Source organism: Cryptomeria japonica, chromosome 3, assembly GCF_030272615.1.
Source record: "Cryptomeria japonica chromosome 3, Sugi_1.0, whole genome shotgun sequence".
Lineage (NCBI taxonomy): Eukaryota > Viridiplantae > Streptophyta > Pinopsida > Cupressales > Cupressaceae > Cryptomeria > Cryptomeria japonica.
Window position 1 is genome coordinate 43571102 of NC_081407.1, and position 13100 is coordinate 43584201.

The 13100-nt window shown below is 38.0% G+C and overlaps 1 protein-coding gene across 1 annotated transcript in view; it reads left to right on the plus strand.

Annotated features, from left to right (window-relative positions):
* Nucleotides 1-2712: 2712 nt before the first annotated feature.
* LOC131033206 (eukaryotic translation initiation factor 4B1) overlaps nt 2713-13100 on the plus strand; it is a 33826-nt gene continuing 23438 nt past the window's right edge. The window contains exon 1 of the mRNA XM_057964369.2: nt 2713-4070. Coding sequence (XP_057820352.2) covers nt 2923-4070 — 1148 coding nt within the window. The 5' untranslated portion in view covers nt 2713-2922. The remainder of the gene's footprint in view (nt 4071-13100) is intronic.

Consider the following 13100-nt stretch of genomic DNA (forward strand, 5'->3'; position numbering starts at 1 on the left):
CAGTTACTTATTAACACATATTAAACTTATTATGTTGGCTTGTGCTAATTGTCTTAAAGAGAGATTAGAACAAGGCATGGGCATCCATCAAAGCATAAAATGAAGAAGAATTTTCTCCATTGTGCTAACTGTCCAAGGCATGGGCATCCTTCAAAGCATAAAATGAAGAAGAATTTTCTCCAATGTTGTGATTGCTAATGTCCTTTCAAAATTCACATGAAAAACATGGGAGGATAGATAAAGCATGTGAATTGTTTGACACAATGTCTCAAAAGTTGTGAGCTATTGTGTTGTTCCCAATTTAAAACTCAATTGTGATACATTAATTTTATTGTCAAACTATCAAGTAACATCCAAAATAATCAAATTTCTAATTAAATCATAGATTTTGTTATAAATTGTTTGTAATTTAATAAAAAAATTATTTTCAAATTAATTAATAATAAATTATATAGTATTGATTATTATTCAATATTTTTAATTCAAATTATTATTTAAAATTAATTTTCCTTCCCCATTTTTATGGAAGGCCAAGAGTCACAGCTTAGAATTCCATTTTAGATGTCCCTATTGGGAATTGAACTTGGGTTTCCACAGTGAGAACCAGTGTTTTAACTGGTCTTGGACTTTTTATTTTTAATAATTATTATGCTTATTACATTATTTTTATTATTAATATGTAAAAATCTTAAAAATAAATTAATTTTCACTAATATCAATTATGAATAGAATTTTTTTTAACTAATTATTTATTATCAATGACCAATTCTTGATAAAGTTATTTAAAAAATTAACATTGAAAAAAATTAATTCACTAATATCAATTATGAATAGAATTTTTTTTTAACTAATTATTTATTATCAATGACTTATTACTGATAAAAGTCATTTTAAAAATTAACATTGATAAAAAATAGTTAAAAATTAACATTGATAAAAAATAGTTGTTTAATAATATTAATTTCTAAAACTTTAAAAAATAATCTATTTAATTTAGTCTTTAATTTTTTATAACTATTGTATTAAAATATTAAAAAAAAAAATATTTTTTAAATATCAAAAATAAAAACAAATTACTTTTTACTAAATATCAATTATAAATAATTTGTTTTCTAAATATAAAATTGAAATTTTTTATTTTATTTTGAATAGTATTAATTTTTTATAATTATTAAACTCATAAAGAAATTAAAATATTAAATCTCAACAATTTTATATTTTCTTCCAATCCTCCCTTTGTCTTCAGCACATGATTCTATATTTTCTTCCACTTTGTTAGAGGGGGACGTGGCACAAATGTTCATAAGATTGGTATAAGTAAAATGTGACTAAAGACATTAAAAAAACCCTTTAAGAAAATAAATATTAAAACATTAAGGGGTGCGTTAATTTAAGCACACGGGAGTACTGAAGGGTGAACCGTACTTAGCACCTAAACAAGCATAAATTTAATTGTATACACCTAAACACGCATAAATTTAATTGTATACTCCTGTCACGTAATGGGGCTACGGAAGGAATCACATGTTAGTGATAAGAATAAAGCTAGTTATTTTTAATAATAATAATAATAATAATAATAGATGTACTTGTTTTGTAAAATTTTATATTTATATTTTGAAAGTGTCATTAATGACATGTATTTCAATTTAATTAATAAGATGACAAAAAATATGTATTTTTTGTTTTAAAAAAAATATTTTTTCTACTCACACAAATTGATACTGACCAATCATATAACAAATAAATCTTATTTTGCATAACTTTTGCTAAAAACATTGCATGTTAACTTTTGAAAAGAGAGAAATTTATTTTAGTTTTAAAAATTTTAAAAATTGATTGGTTGAAAAGACAATGAGTAATAACTATTTAAGTTATTTGAAAACATAATGAATGCATAAATATCATGCAGGAACTAAAAAATAATATCTTTATCTATTTTTAATTTTAAAAATTTAAATAATAATTAAAAAATAACATTATTTAACACAAATATTCTAACAACATTTAAATAAATGCTTTTGAATTCAACTTTTAAATCATACGTAATAAAATAGTCCTAGAAAATATAAATCATATAATCCCCGCCCCCCAAAAAAAACACTATTAAATCCACTTAAATTGCATTTTTTTTTTCAAAAATAAATAAAATGGCGATCCTCACTTTTCACATTTAGACTTTTCGCTGAGAGCCAAAAAGAAACAACATTCTCTTGAATCCTCTAGCAGGCCCCACCGAAGCAAAAAAATTTAGAACGCTTTAGAAAACTGAATTCCCTAAACATGCTAAATAACTGCCGTACAAGACGGTGTACATGCGCCCCAAGCTCTATGGAATGAATCTCATCATTACATTGTCGCATGGGGCCCACTCAATATAGCATCCACGTACTATCAATTATTGTTGTACAATTCCAGATATGTTTTAAGAAAGTCTTTGTGTGACCTGCACCTTACACGTGTCCATGCCACCTCATTTCTTTCTCAAAGGTGACGAAGATTAGGATTGCCAGCTCATCTCTTTGCCCACCATCTCTCACATTCAGAAGTTTGAAAGTGTGGAATGCATAGCCTCCAAGAAAAAAAAAATTCTCACTAAGAAAATAAAAAAATCATTCAAGATCTTCTTCCCATATTAACTGACGGGAAGTAAAACGGCTTTGGGATCCACCAAATAATTAAAATCTGCTATTCTGTTCGCAACAAAACTGACGGGAAGTAAAACGGCTTTGGGATCCACCAAATAATTAAAATCTGCTATTCTGTTCGCAACAAATCCGCAATTATATATATTCCTAATTCGGTCTGCAAGTAGTTTTAGTGTGAGGAGCGTTCGCTCCAGGAGGAGTGGAGCGCTTGGCGAGGAGAAATTTGTGGAGCTGAACTTACTGGTTGTTGTGATTTTCTGTATTTGTTTTGGTAATGGCGAAGACGGCATGGGGAGCAGGCGCCTGGGCGGCTGAATCTGAGAGAGCTGAGGCAGAGAAAAGAGAAGCGAGCCTGCAGAATTTGGGGGCGGGCGGAGGCGGAGATGGGGCGGATAGTTTTCCCAGCTTGGGTGAGGCGGTGGCAAAGACAGCGAAGCAGAAGAAGAAGAAGGGCCAAACGCTGTCTTTTTCTGAATTTGCTTCGGGGGTTTATGTTGGCCCCGGTGGGCGGAGCCGCTCTGGTGGCGGAGCCGCCGGAGTGGGAGTGGCTTCGGGACTGACCACGGACGAGCGCATATTGCTGCCCACGCGGCCCCGCGAGAGGAGCGCTGCCGAGGAGGCGGAGGGTTATGGCACTGGTAGGCTTGGGGGTGGGTTTAGGGACTATGGGCGAAGCAGAGAGGTGGGGCAACTTTCGAATAGAAGTAGCGCTGGCGGCGGGGGACAGTGGGGTTCGAACAGGAGACCTTTTGATGAGAATAATGATTACCGTAAACAGCCCATGCGTAATGAGGAGATGGACATTCCCTCTCGGGCTGATGAGGTGGACAATTGGGCGGTTTCTAAGAAATTGACCCCATCGCCTCTTTCGAGGCCTGATTATGTGGCGTCACGGGCAGACGGCTTTGATGATTGGGGCGCATCCAAGAAGCAATCTAATCCTCCATCTAGGCGAGTTTACGCTGCCACAAGGGCAGATGAGGTGGATGACTGGGGTGCAGGGAAGAAAAGTTTGTCTGCATCGAATGCACCCCCTTACACTGCTAGTAGATTTCAGGCTCCAGTTGATGGAAGGGGGTTTGAATCGCAACGGTCCGAGGCTAAGCCGAAGGTGAACCCTTTTGGGGCAGCAAGGCCGAGGGAGGAAGTATTGGCCGAGAAAGGGCAGGACTGGAGGAAATTGGATGCTGAATATGAGACAAGGAGCAATACTAGCAGGCCTACCAGTTCCCATTCTAGCAGGCCGGGGAGCTCTCACTCGAGTCGGCCGCAGAGCCCTTTGATCAGTTTGCAGAGTCCTTCGAGTAGAAAGCCTAAGGTGAATCCCTTTGGCGATGCGAAGCCCAGGGAGATATTGTTAGAATTGCGTGGAAAGGATTATCGGAAGATGGATTTTGAGCTGGAGCATAAGGCAATTGACAGGTGGGAGTTTGGTTGATCCCTTTTGAACTTGAGTTAAAAGTTAAAACCCATCCATTTTGTCCTGAATTTTAATTAAATTATTCTGGTAACTGATTAATGTTTAAGGTTTAATAGGAAAATATACACTAGCTCAGACTATACACAAACCTATGATTGAGCCAACTCGAGCCTTAAATTTATCTAGTTTGTTTGTAGGATTGAATTGTCATTTTCCTTTTTCTTTTAGTTGGTGGGTGGAAGGCCCTGACCGTTCATTAATGCTGAAGTTCCAATAGGAGTTTAAATGCTAACTTAGCCTGTTTCTAGAATTGAATCACCCTCTCTTTCTTGAATTGAGCAACGTAAAAGTTGTAATAGTATATAGCCTAAAATTTGCCCCCCTAAAATATATACACTAGCCTAGTAGTGAATTACCAATTTTTTCTTCTTTTGCGATTAGGAATATTTACACTTAATTTGAAACCCACATAAGCCCTGAGCAAGTCAGGTAGGTCTGAAAATTTCTTGTTGGCACCACTCACTAGCATTTAAACGAAGTAATTCAATCATGGACTAAACTGTGTCTATCTGTGATTGAAAATCAATTAAACCCCTAGTGCCTGCTCTGTTAAGGTTTGAAGTGGCATTTTTTCTATTAAAAACCAATTGATGGATATTAAAGGTGAATACGATGTATACAAAACAGTCACAATAAGCCAAGAAATTGAAGGATATATATAGAACAGTTAAATAAGCTGAGACATTGAAACTGAGTAATTCCAATCATGGCCTAAACTGTGTCTATCTGGGAAGCTGCAAACATAGTTGAAATCTAATTATTCAATATCTTTAAAAAGATCTTATACTTTTTACTTAAAATGATTTTGTTATTATGCTTAAATCACTAGTGATGCACTTTTATATCAAACATTTCTAGCCCGGAGAACACTCAGAAATTCAAATCTAATGGGCCATGATCTAATTGTAAGATGGAACGATTGGCATAAACTCTGTTGGGGATATTTTCTATTGTAATGCAGCTGCGATGGTATTTTGTCCTTCTAGATGAAGCGTATTTGCATACAAATTGTGATGCAAATATTGGATGTGGTTTCTGTAGTAATTTACCAAATTAAGCTGCCTGAATTTAGTAATTTACTTAATCTTCTATTTTTCTGAATTCAAACTACAACTTTCCATTTCCTAGATTTAGCAGCCAATTTTTTCTTGTGCAACATGCATACAGCTGTGAACAAAGGCACAAACAAGGAGGAGAGCGGGGGGCAGATTGCTCTTAAGAATGTTGATTTCCTCCTCATACACAAACAAATCCACTGATTGATGCTGTAGTTTTAGTAGCTTCTTTTTCTTTCCATCCATGCAAAGTGGTTTCCGTTTTTTATTTACAAGAATGGAGATATCCTAGAATAATTATGCAAATAGACACAATGACAGTTCAAAAGCAACAAATGTAGTGGGATACCATTCATAGGCAGCATAGTATTTATCTCTTTTTAAAAATTCAATGTATAAGATGGTTGAATAATAGATCTATAAATCTTATTAACCCTTTTCAATAAAGCACTAAAATATTTGAGAAGAAATAATATGTATACACTAATTAGAAAGATCTATTCTTACAATAAAAATAAACAATTATCTCGACATCTTGCTAGCTTAGTTACATCCAAGAGAAAACAACTTACAATCAATCTGATCCTAAAGCTCAAAGGTGGTAACAACCAAGCTTCTAGAAAGGGTATAATGAAATATTATTAATGTCATATAAATGTATAATGAATAAACACTTTTTATTTGCATTGCTAATATTTCAAAACAACCTTTTGCTAATATTTTGATATAATTTTTGTGAGCCTGGTTGTTATTTTGAATTATTGTGAGGTATTTTCACTTGGATTCAATTTAGATGGTAAGATCTGAATGTAATCTATTATTTTAATAAGGAGATGTTTGTAAAACCTTTATATTTGTTTTGTCACAGAATTTTGTTGCCCACTTGAAATCAGATTAATGAGATTGATATACATCCTTCATTATTCATAAACAAAAAGTATGATAACGCTTACGAGTCATGAATAATATTTTACAACATTTTTCATTTGCAAATTGTATCGGCAACACACAGTGCTTGCAAAGGAGAAAGGGAGTCATTTTTTTGTCAACTCTCATTTTTGTGATCCTTGGTGTGCAAGAGGGAGCTTGAGACTTCACCTTTCTCTACTTCATGTTTGTGCCTTTGGTGATAGTTGCACTCATGGTGCACATGCGAGACATGTATGCAATGATTCTATACTTGGGTTGTGGCACCTTACTATCTAACGGGTTTTTCAAAAAAGTGGTTTTTGAAGTATCCTTAGCTCATGTTTACCCATAGGCAAAAAATATAGATCAAAGGTAGAATGATTCTTTTTTCAGTTTAGTGCTTTAGGTTTAAGATATTGGAGGGGGGACCAAGGGCCTAAGTGGGGGATGGTGGAGAGATGGCGAGGGGACTGTGACGCAAGGGCGGCGAGGAGGTGGGGCAAATATGTATAGTAGGTGAAACATTAGTTATACAAAGATGCGCAAGGAGTAACTATAAGAATTGTAAATGAAACTTCGGCATACTGTGTAAAGTTTAAACTATTAAACATTAAAACCATGACAATGATTGCATTGAACATTAACAGTGGTGGGGAGAGTTTTGGACCTTTGGGAGCAAATCATGAATAATTATAAGAAATGCAAATGAAACTTTGGCATACCATGTAAAGCTTAAACTAATAAACATTTAAAACATGGCAGTGATTGCATTGAACATTAACAATGGTGGGTAGAGTTTTGGAACTTTGGGAGTGAATCAAGAATAATGATAAGAATTGCAAATGAAACTTTGGCATCCTAAGTAAAGTTTAAACCAATAAACATAAAAACATGGCAATGATTGTATTGAACAATAATAATGGTGCGTGGAGGTTTTAGGTCAAGGGGCAGTGCCCCTTGTGGGGGGTTTGGGGGTAGAGCTCCCAACAGTGTTAAAGGGGTAGTGCCCCTTGTGGGGTTTGGGGATAGGAGCTTCTAATGGGGTCTTGTTGACGTGTATTTTGTACACCATCATACACAGAATAAAATACCTAAAGGCATCTTATCCTCTCTTGAATAAAGTCTCTAACTGCTGAAGATTCGCATGAAGAATCAGTTAGGATGACTCCAATGTTCTGGTTAGTAGGGTCTCTACGTGTGGATAAGCACCAGCGGTATGATGTGATTTGCTGTGTCCTCAAGGGGCCTTACACTCCGAAAGTCTTACTAAACTAAAGAAGGTTTCAAAAAATAACAAAAGGATAGGGTTTGCAAGAGGTCTAATCTAATCTAACCCTAAGAATGACTTCATGTGGACAAGACTTGGCACGATTCTACCAACTTCAATTTCGCCATAAAATAACAACTTAATTGAAATTGGTGCAATCTTCTAAGGTAACGAAATGATTTTCAATGCATCAAAGATCAAAGACACTACCACGAAGGTACATATCCAAGATACAATAATGATTGAAGGTTAAGTGATTCAAATATCTCCAGTTGACCACGCAAGGCGTTCCTACAATCAGCAAGAAGCTAGTGGTATGGAAAGCGAATCCTACCAAAGATCAAGTCTCACACTATGTCCTTCGAATTAACACACTACTTTGATTGAGCATGATTCAAGTAAATTGAACAACCATGAAGATAACCAAGAAAGTTGCAACAAAACACCATAACTTCAATATTTCATTGATTTCAAAGTCATCATATACAACAATTGTTTGAATTCCTTTCCTCAAACTCAATCTTGTTACAAAAGTAAAATTGCTTCTAAACTCTAATCTCTCTAATACATCAAACTTTCTCTCTATCTCTTAACTATCTCTATTACAAATGAAATGAAAATGAGGGTATAAATAGCATCTTCAATTACAATGAAAGGTCCAGATTGAAAGCAGATCAACGGTCAAGATCATGACACCTAAACCCTAATTAGGGTTTGTTACTGTAGCGTCCTAAAATTGCGACACTTGCAATTTCGACTGCGTTTCGGTCTTCACGATGGCGACGCAACACGCAACCTGAATGGAGACCCCGAAACCTGATTATGACACTGAAAACTGCATTTTTCAAGCACCTTGGCCTGAACCTCCTTGCACCCTGCTGTCCCGGGAGGTGGGACCAGAGCGCCTAGCGCCCTGGTCCCCAGGACCATGGCGCCCAGCGCCCTGGTCCCTGGGTCCTATTTTGGGCCCGGTCTCCTAAGGGGTCTCGGGTCTTTTTGTTTGCAAATTGGAAATTAACTTTCCTGGTCGGCCTAAGGTCGGGAAAATCAGTCTATCAGCCCTAATTGACAAGTATATAAACTACATTTTTCTCTCTCATTTGGCATGAAGAGGATATGTGTACAAGCGTGGAAACTATACTCAGGCATTCAAGCATTCAAACATTCAAGCATTCAAGCATTCCTTCTAAGTCTCCATTCAAGGCTAAGTGTTGCATTCAAGTCAAGGATTCAACCATTGAAGAGGAGATCACATACTACTACAACAACATACAACATCTATACCTTCGCACATAAGGATACAAACATCCTTAGAACAAGGTATTAGTACTTGTTTTACATACATTTACATTTACAGCACTTGCTCATTTCTTGGTTAATTCCAAAACCGGGGTTTGACCTAAAGGCAAACCCCTAATCCCTAACCCCCCAATCGTCTTCGCTTTTCTGTGTGTAGGTTGCAGGTACGCGGCTGAAATCGAAGATCTGGAATCCTTGTGCAGAGACGAACAGATCCCCCTTCGTTTCGCGGATTTTTCGGAGGACCGTGGCGCCGGGCGCCATCGTCCCGACAACTTTTGCTCAAATTTACAGGACAGCGCCGTATCGACATTTTACTGCTAATTCCAGGTCCGCAGCTTCATCCTATATCCCTATCTCAGTTTATAAGCGAATCTTTGTCACTTTCTATGCATGCTTAGCTTAATCTTTCTATCAACATTCTTTACAAAAGAGGGTAGCCTTGCTTTCTTAACCCTTGAAACACATTTAGCATCCAATCTTGCATTGCGTGGGATTGGATCTTGTGGGTTTCAACCCCTCTTTTGAATGTAAAGTCTCTCCCCTAAGTGAAAACCATCAACCCTAGTGAATCTCCCTTCTCTCTCCTCGGAGTTGGAAGAGGGGAGAGCAACTAGGGTTCGATCGCGATTTTCCGCTTTACAGTTACAAAAGTTCCCCTTTTATTGCACAACATTAAATGCATAGCCAATTATAAATTTGGCACGAAAATCTAGGAAACATAGACCAATGACAACTAAGGTGCCATGTCATCTATAACAACCTCTCATCTAGAATCTTATTCCCTTTCCAATGCTCCTTTTTAGCATACGCAATGAATCTTGACACGATTCCCTCGATCTCAGCAATTGGAATCTCGGGAAGATTCTTCATTCTTTCTTCCAAGTGGATGACTTGATCAAATGCATCTAGAAGAGCTGCGTCCCATGTAAGTTCAAGTTCTTTAGTCTTTTCAATCAGGAGCATGGTAGCAAACATCTGGTCCTGTTGCTCATCTGTGATATTGACGTCCTTGCAAAAGATGACCTTGATCCTATCCTCCAATTCTTGCAAATCCACATCTGTCTCAACTTCGATCCTCCTGCCAAGAATGGTACGTAGTACCTCAAATACTCTGTCCTGGATCGGGTTGATCACCTCCTCAACATGACTGCATCTGGTATTGATGTCCTCAAAGAGAACTTCCTTCATCTGGAGTAAGGTTGACCACTGAAGTAAACTGTGAGGTCCTCCATCCATAATCTTTTCCTGCACTAAGACCTTCCTCGATGTTTGTCTAATTACTTTCAAGACAGGAATGATAACATCCTTGGTATGAGCAAAAGCGGCTACTGTTATCATCAAATTGTGGATGATCTCAAGAACCTGAATAGCCCTATGAATAGTCTTCATCATCCTTGTTGCAAATTCTACGGCAACTGTATGAGATTTGTCCATCCAAGTACTCGTACGCTGGATCATACTCTTGAATCTCTCTGCCTCACCAATTGATTGAAGGGGAAGTGCCTGTATAGGTGATCTTGCTGGATCCTGACGTCCTAAAGGCTGATTGAGATGGCTGAAATATGTTCTCCATGCATCGACCTCTCTCTCGAGCTTTCTACTCTTCTCCATTTCTTCTCTAAGCTTGTCCTTCAATGGCTCAAAGGAATCGGTGGCATCATCAAGTGTCTGCTCAGCTGTGGATGGACCTAGCTCAAATGTCTCTACATCATATTCCTCTGCTAGGATCTCACCTTCGTACTTGTCTACTGCTGGTGTAGCTATCTGTAATTTTCTGGATCCAGTCTCATCTCTAATCATCTTGGACATCTTGGTAGCCTTTCTCTTCTTTGTCACTTCCTGGGAATGTCCAACAAGGCTCTCTAAATCAATCACATTGTCTTCGTCCTCGATCACAATCACCTTCGTTAATCTTTCCTTCAACCAATCTGGGATGGCTGATCTTGTCTCTCTAACCTGTATCTCCTTATGCAATATTTCTTCTTCTCTGTGAGGAGATGTTACCTCGTCATTGTTCTTGTCTTCATGTAACTCATAATCTTGGAGAGATCCACTTGGCGACCCTTGAGGTACCTGTCCTTCTTTATCATTCTGAACCATCAACTCCATAGACTCTTCCACTTCAAGTGTCCTTTTCTCTTGTCGAGAAGATGTACCGGATGAACGATCTCGGCTGGCCTCTTGTTTCTTCTTGGAAGATTCTCTCTTTCCAGGCCTCTCTTTCCTCTTCGAGCCTCTTGGATGGAGATCGCCTTCACTTGCACTTCGAAGGTTGCCTTCATTTGCATTTCTGGGATTAGGATTACCTTCGCTTACACTTGCTCCTCCTTCAACTGGCTTCTCTTCCAAAGTGAAAGTCATAGCTATGCCTTGCTCTCTCAACTTCTGATGCTGCACATCAACCCATCTGCGAGTACAAGACAAGACTGGAGCCATCAAAGCATCTAGATCCACGACCTCGGGCTCATTCCAATCTAACCTTATTGATTTGCTTTCTCGATCATAGGATGACTGGAGATGTCTGCCACTGTCCTGTGCTTGGTCGGCCACTCTGTAAATCTTGCATTTCCTGATGAAATCCAAAGGCAATCTAGAATGCATCTTTCTTTTCACTTCAAGATTGTCTAAGAGATTCATCATAAAATCTTCTATCTGAAACTCATGCTTAAACTTCCTACCGACTGTCTCCTCTATATATCCATGTGGATCAAAGCTTTCCCTCAAAGCAAAGAATGAAAAAGAATACAAAGCTAACTCCTTCTCTGCGTCATCCATGGCTAAAGCATTAGGACATACCTCAACTGAATTGCCCAATATGATAGGTACCGGAACTCCATTTCCATGTCTGTGTCTGAATGCCTTCGCATAAGCTGCCAACTGTCTTGTTACCTCAAGTAACACAATTCTGTCTGTCGGATATCTTGGCAACATGTATGGAGGTGAAGGACATCCATGAACTCTGATATAAGTAAACTTCGGAAATTGGATAAACCAAGCACCGTACCTCTTTACTAGTTCCTGTGCATCCTGAGATAATCTGTTGTGAATCCCACCTTGTAACGTCCTTGTGATGTTCATCGTGAAGGTATCATTAACTAACTTGTAGTTGCTTCCTGGCGGATGATGCAAGTGAACATAGGAATCACAAACTCTGACCTCGCCGGGTCCTCTTCCAATCACTCCTCTGTGAGGTAGTCCTGCATACTCAAAGCTCCTGATCAAGGCATAGATGACGTATGAACTCATGTGGAAGGACTTGGTAGCTTTGAGTTTCCTCAACTGTACGTCCAAGCAATGGCTAATCATTCTAGCCCAATGAATTGTTCCTTTACCCTGAACTATCACCTGAATGAAGTAGAACATCCACTTTTCAAAGTAAAAAGCTTGAGGTGCACCTGTGACTCGGTTGAGCATTGTAATCAAATCTCTGTACTCCTCCTGGAAATCAATCCTGTGTGGTGTGTTCGGTACCTTACTCAGGCGAGGACGACTCTTGAGTAACCAGTTCTTGTTAATGATGCTTAGGCAAGCATCTGGATCATCTTCATACATTGATCTGGCTCCTTCTATGCTCTTGTAGACCATATCTCTGTGCTCTGGAAGATGGAAAGCCTCACTTATAGCTTCCTCTGAAAGATAAGCTAAAGTGTTTCCTTCCTTGGACACGATCGTTCTGGATTGAGGATCATAATGACGAGCACACTCGATCATCAACTCATGACACTGCACTGCTGGAGGGAAGCCAGCCGCCTTAATGATGCCACTTTCAATTATCCTCCAGGCGACAGGTGATGGCTTGCCAATGTAAGGGACATCTCGAAATTTCTTCGTGCTGAAGTTGCCCAAGTTGGTATCTCCAATGTTGCTCCACTTCGACACGATCTTGGTCTCCACTTCTTCGGTCTTCTGATCTTCCTTCATGAGAGCTGGACGACTGGTGGATGCTCCCGCCTTCGGGGTCGCCATACCTACACAATATTTCATAATAAGTAACTAGATATTGCAATACATAACATAGATTAGATTAAAGATTAATTTTTTAGGAAACTTCATGATAAGTTCTTGAGTTATCATTTCCTAAAAAACGATTGAGCTAGTGGAATTCAAAAATTTCAAAATTCAAAATTTAAGCTATGACGATCAACAATTCAAAATTTAAAACAATAAAACCATATCGCCATACCTCTCTTGAGAGCTAACTCTAGAATGCAAAATAGAGGAATTCGCCTAGGCAAAATTAACGTTAGATAGTCTTTTCCACGTGATCTTCAAGTGAACGTCTTTCTTATCAATTTCGCCACCCTTGGAGATGTCTTTGATGTGGTCTTTGGCAAGTTCGCCTTAATTCAAACTTCAAATTCGCACCACCTTGAATACAATTCGCACCTTGAACACCACTCGCACCTCCTTTGTCTTCCTCAAATCGCATGTGAAATGAT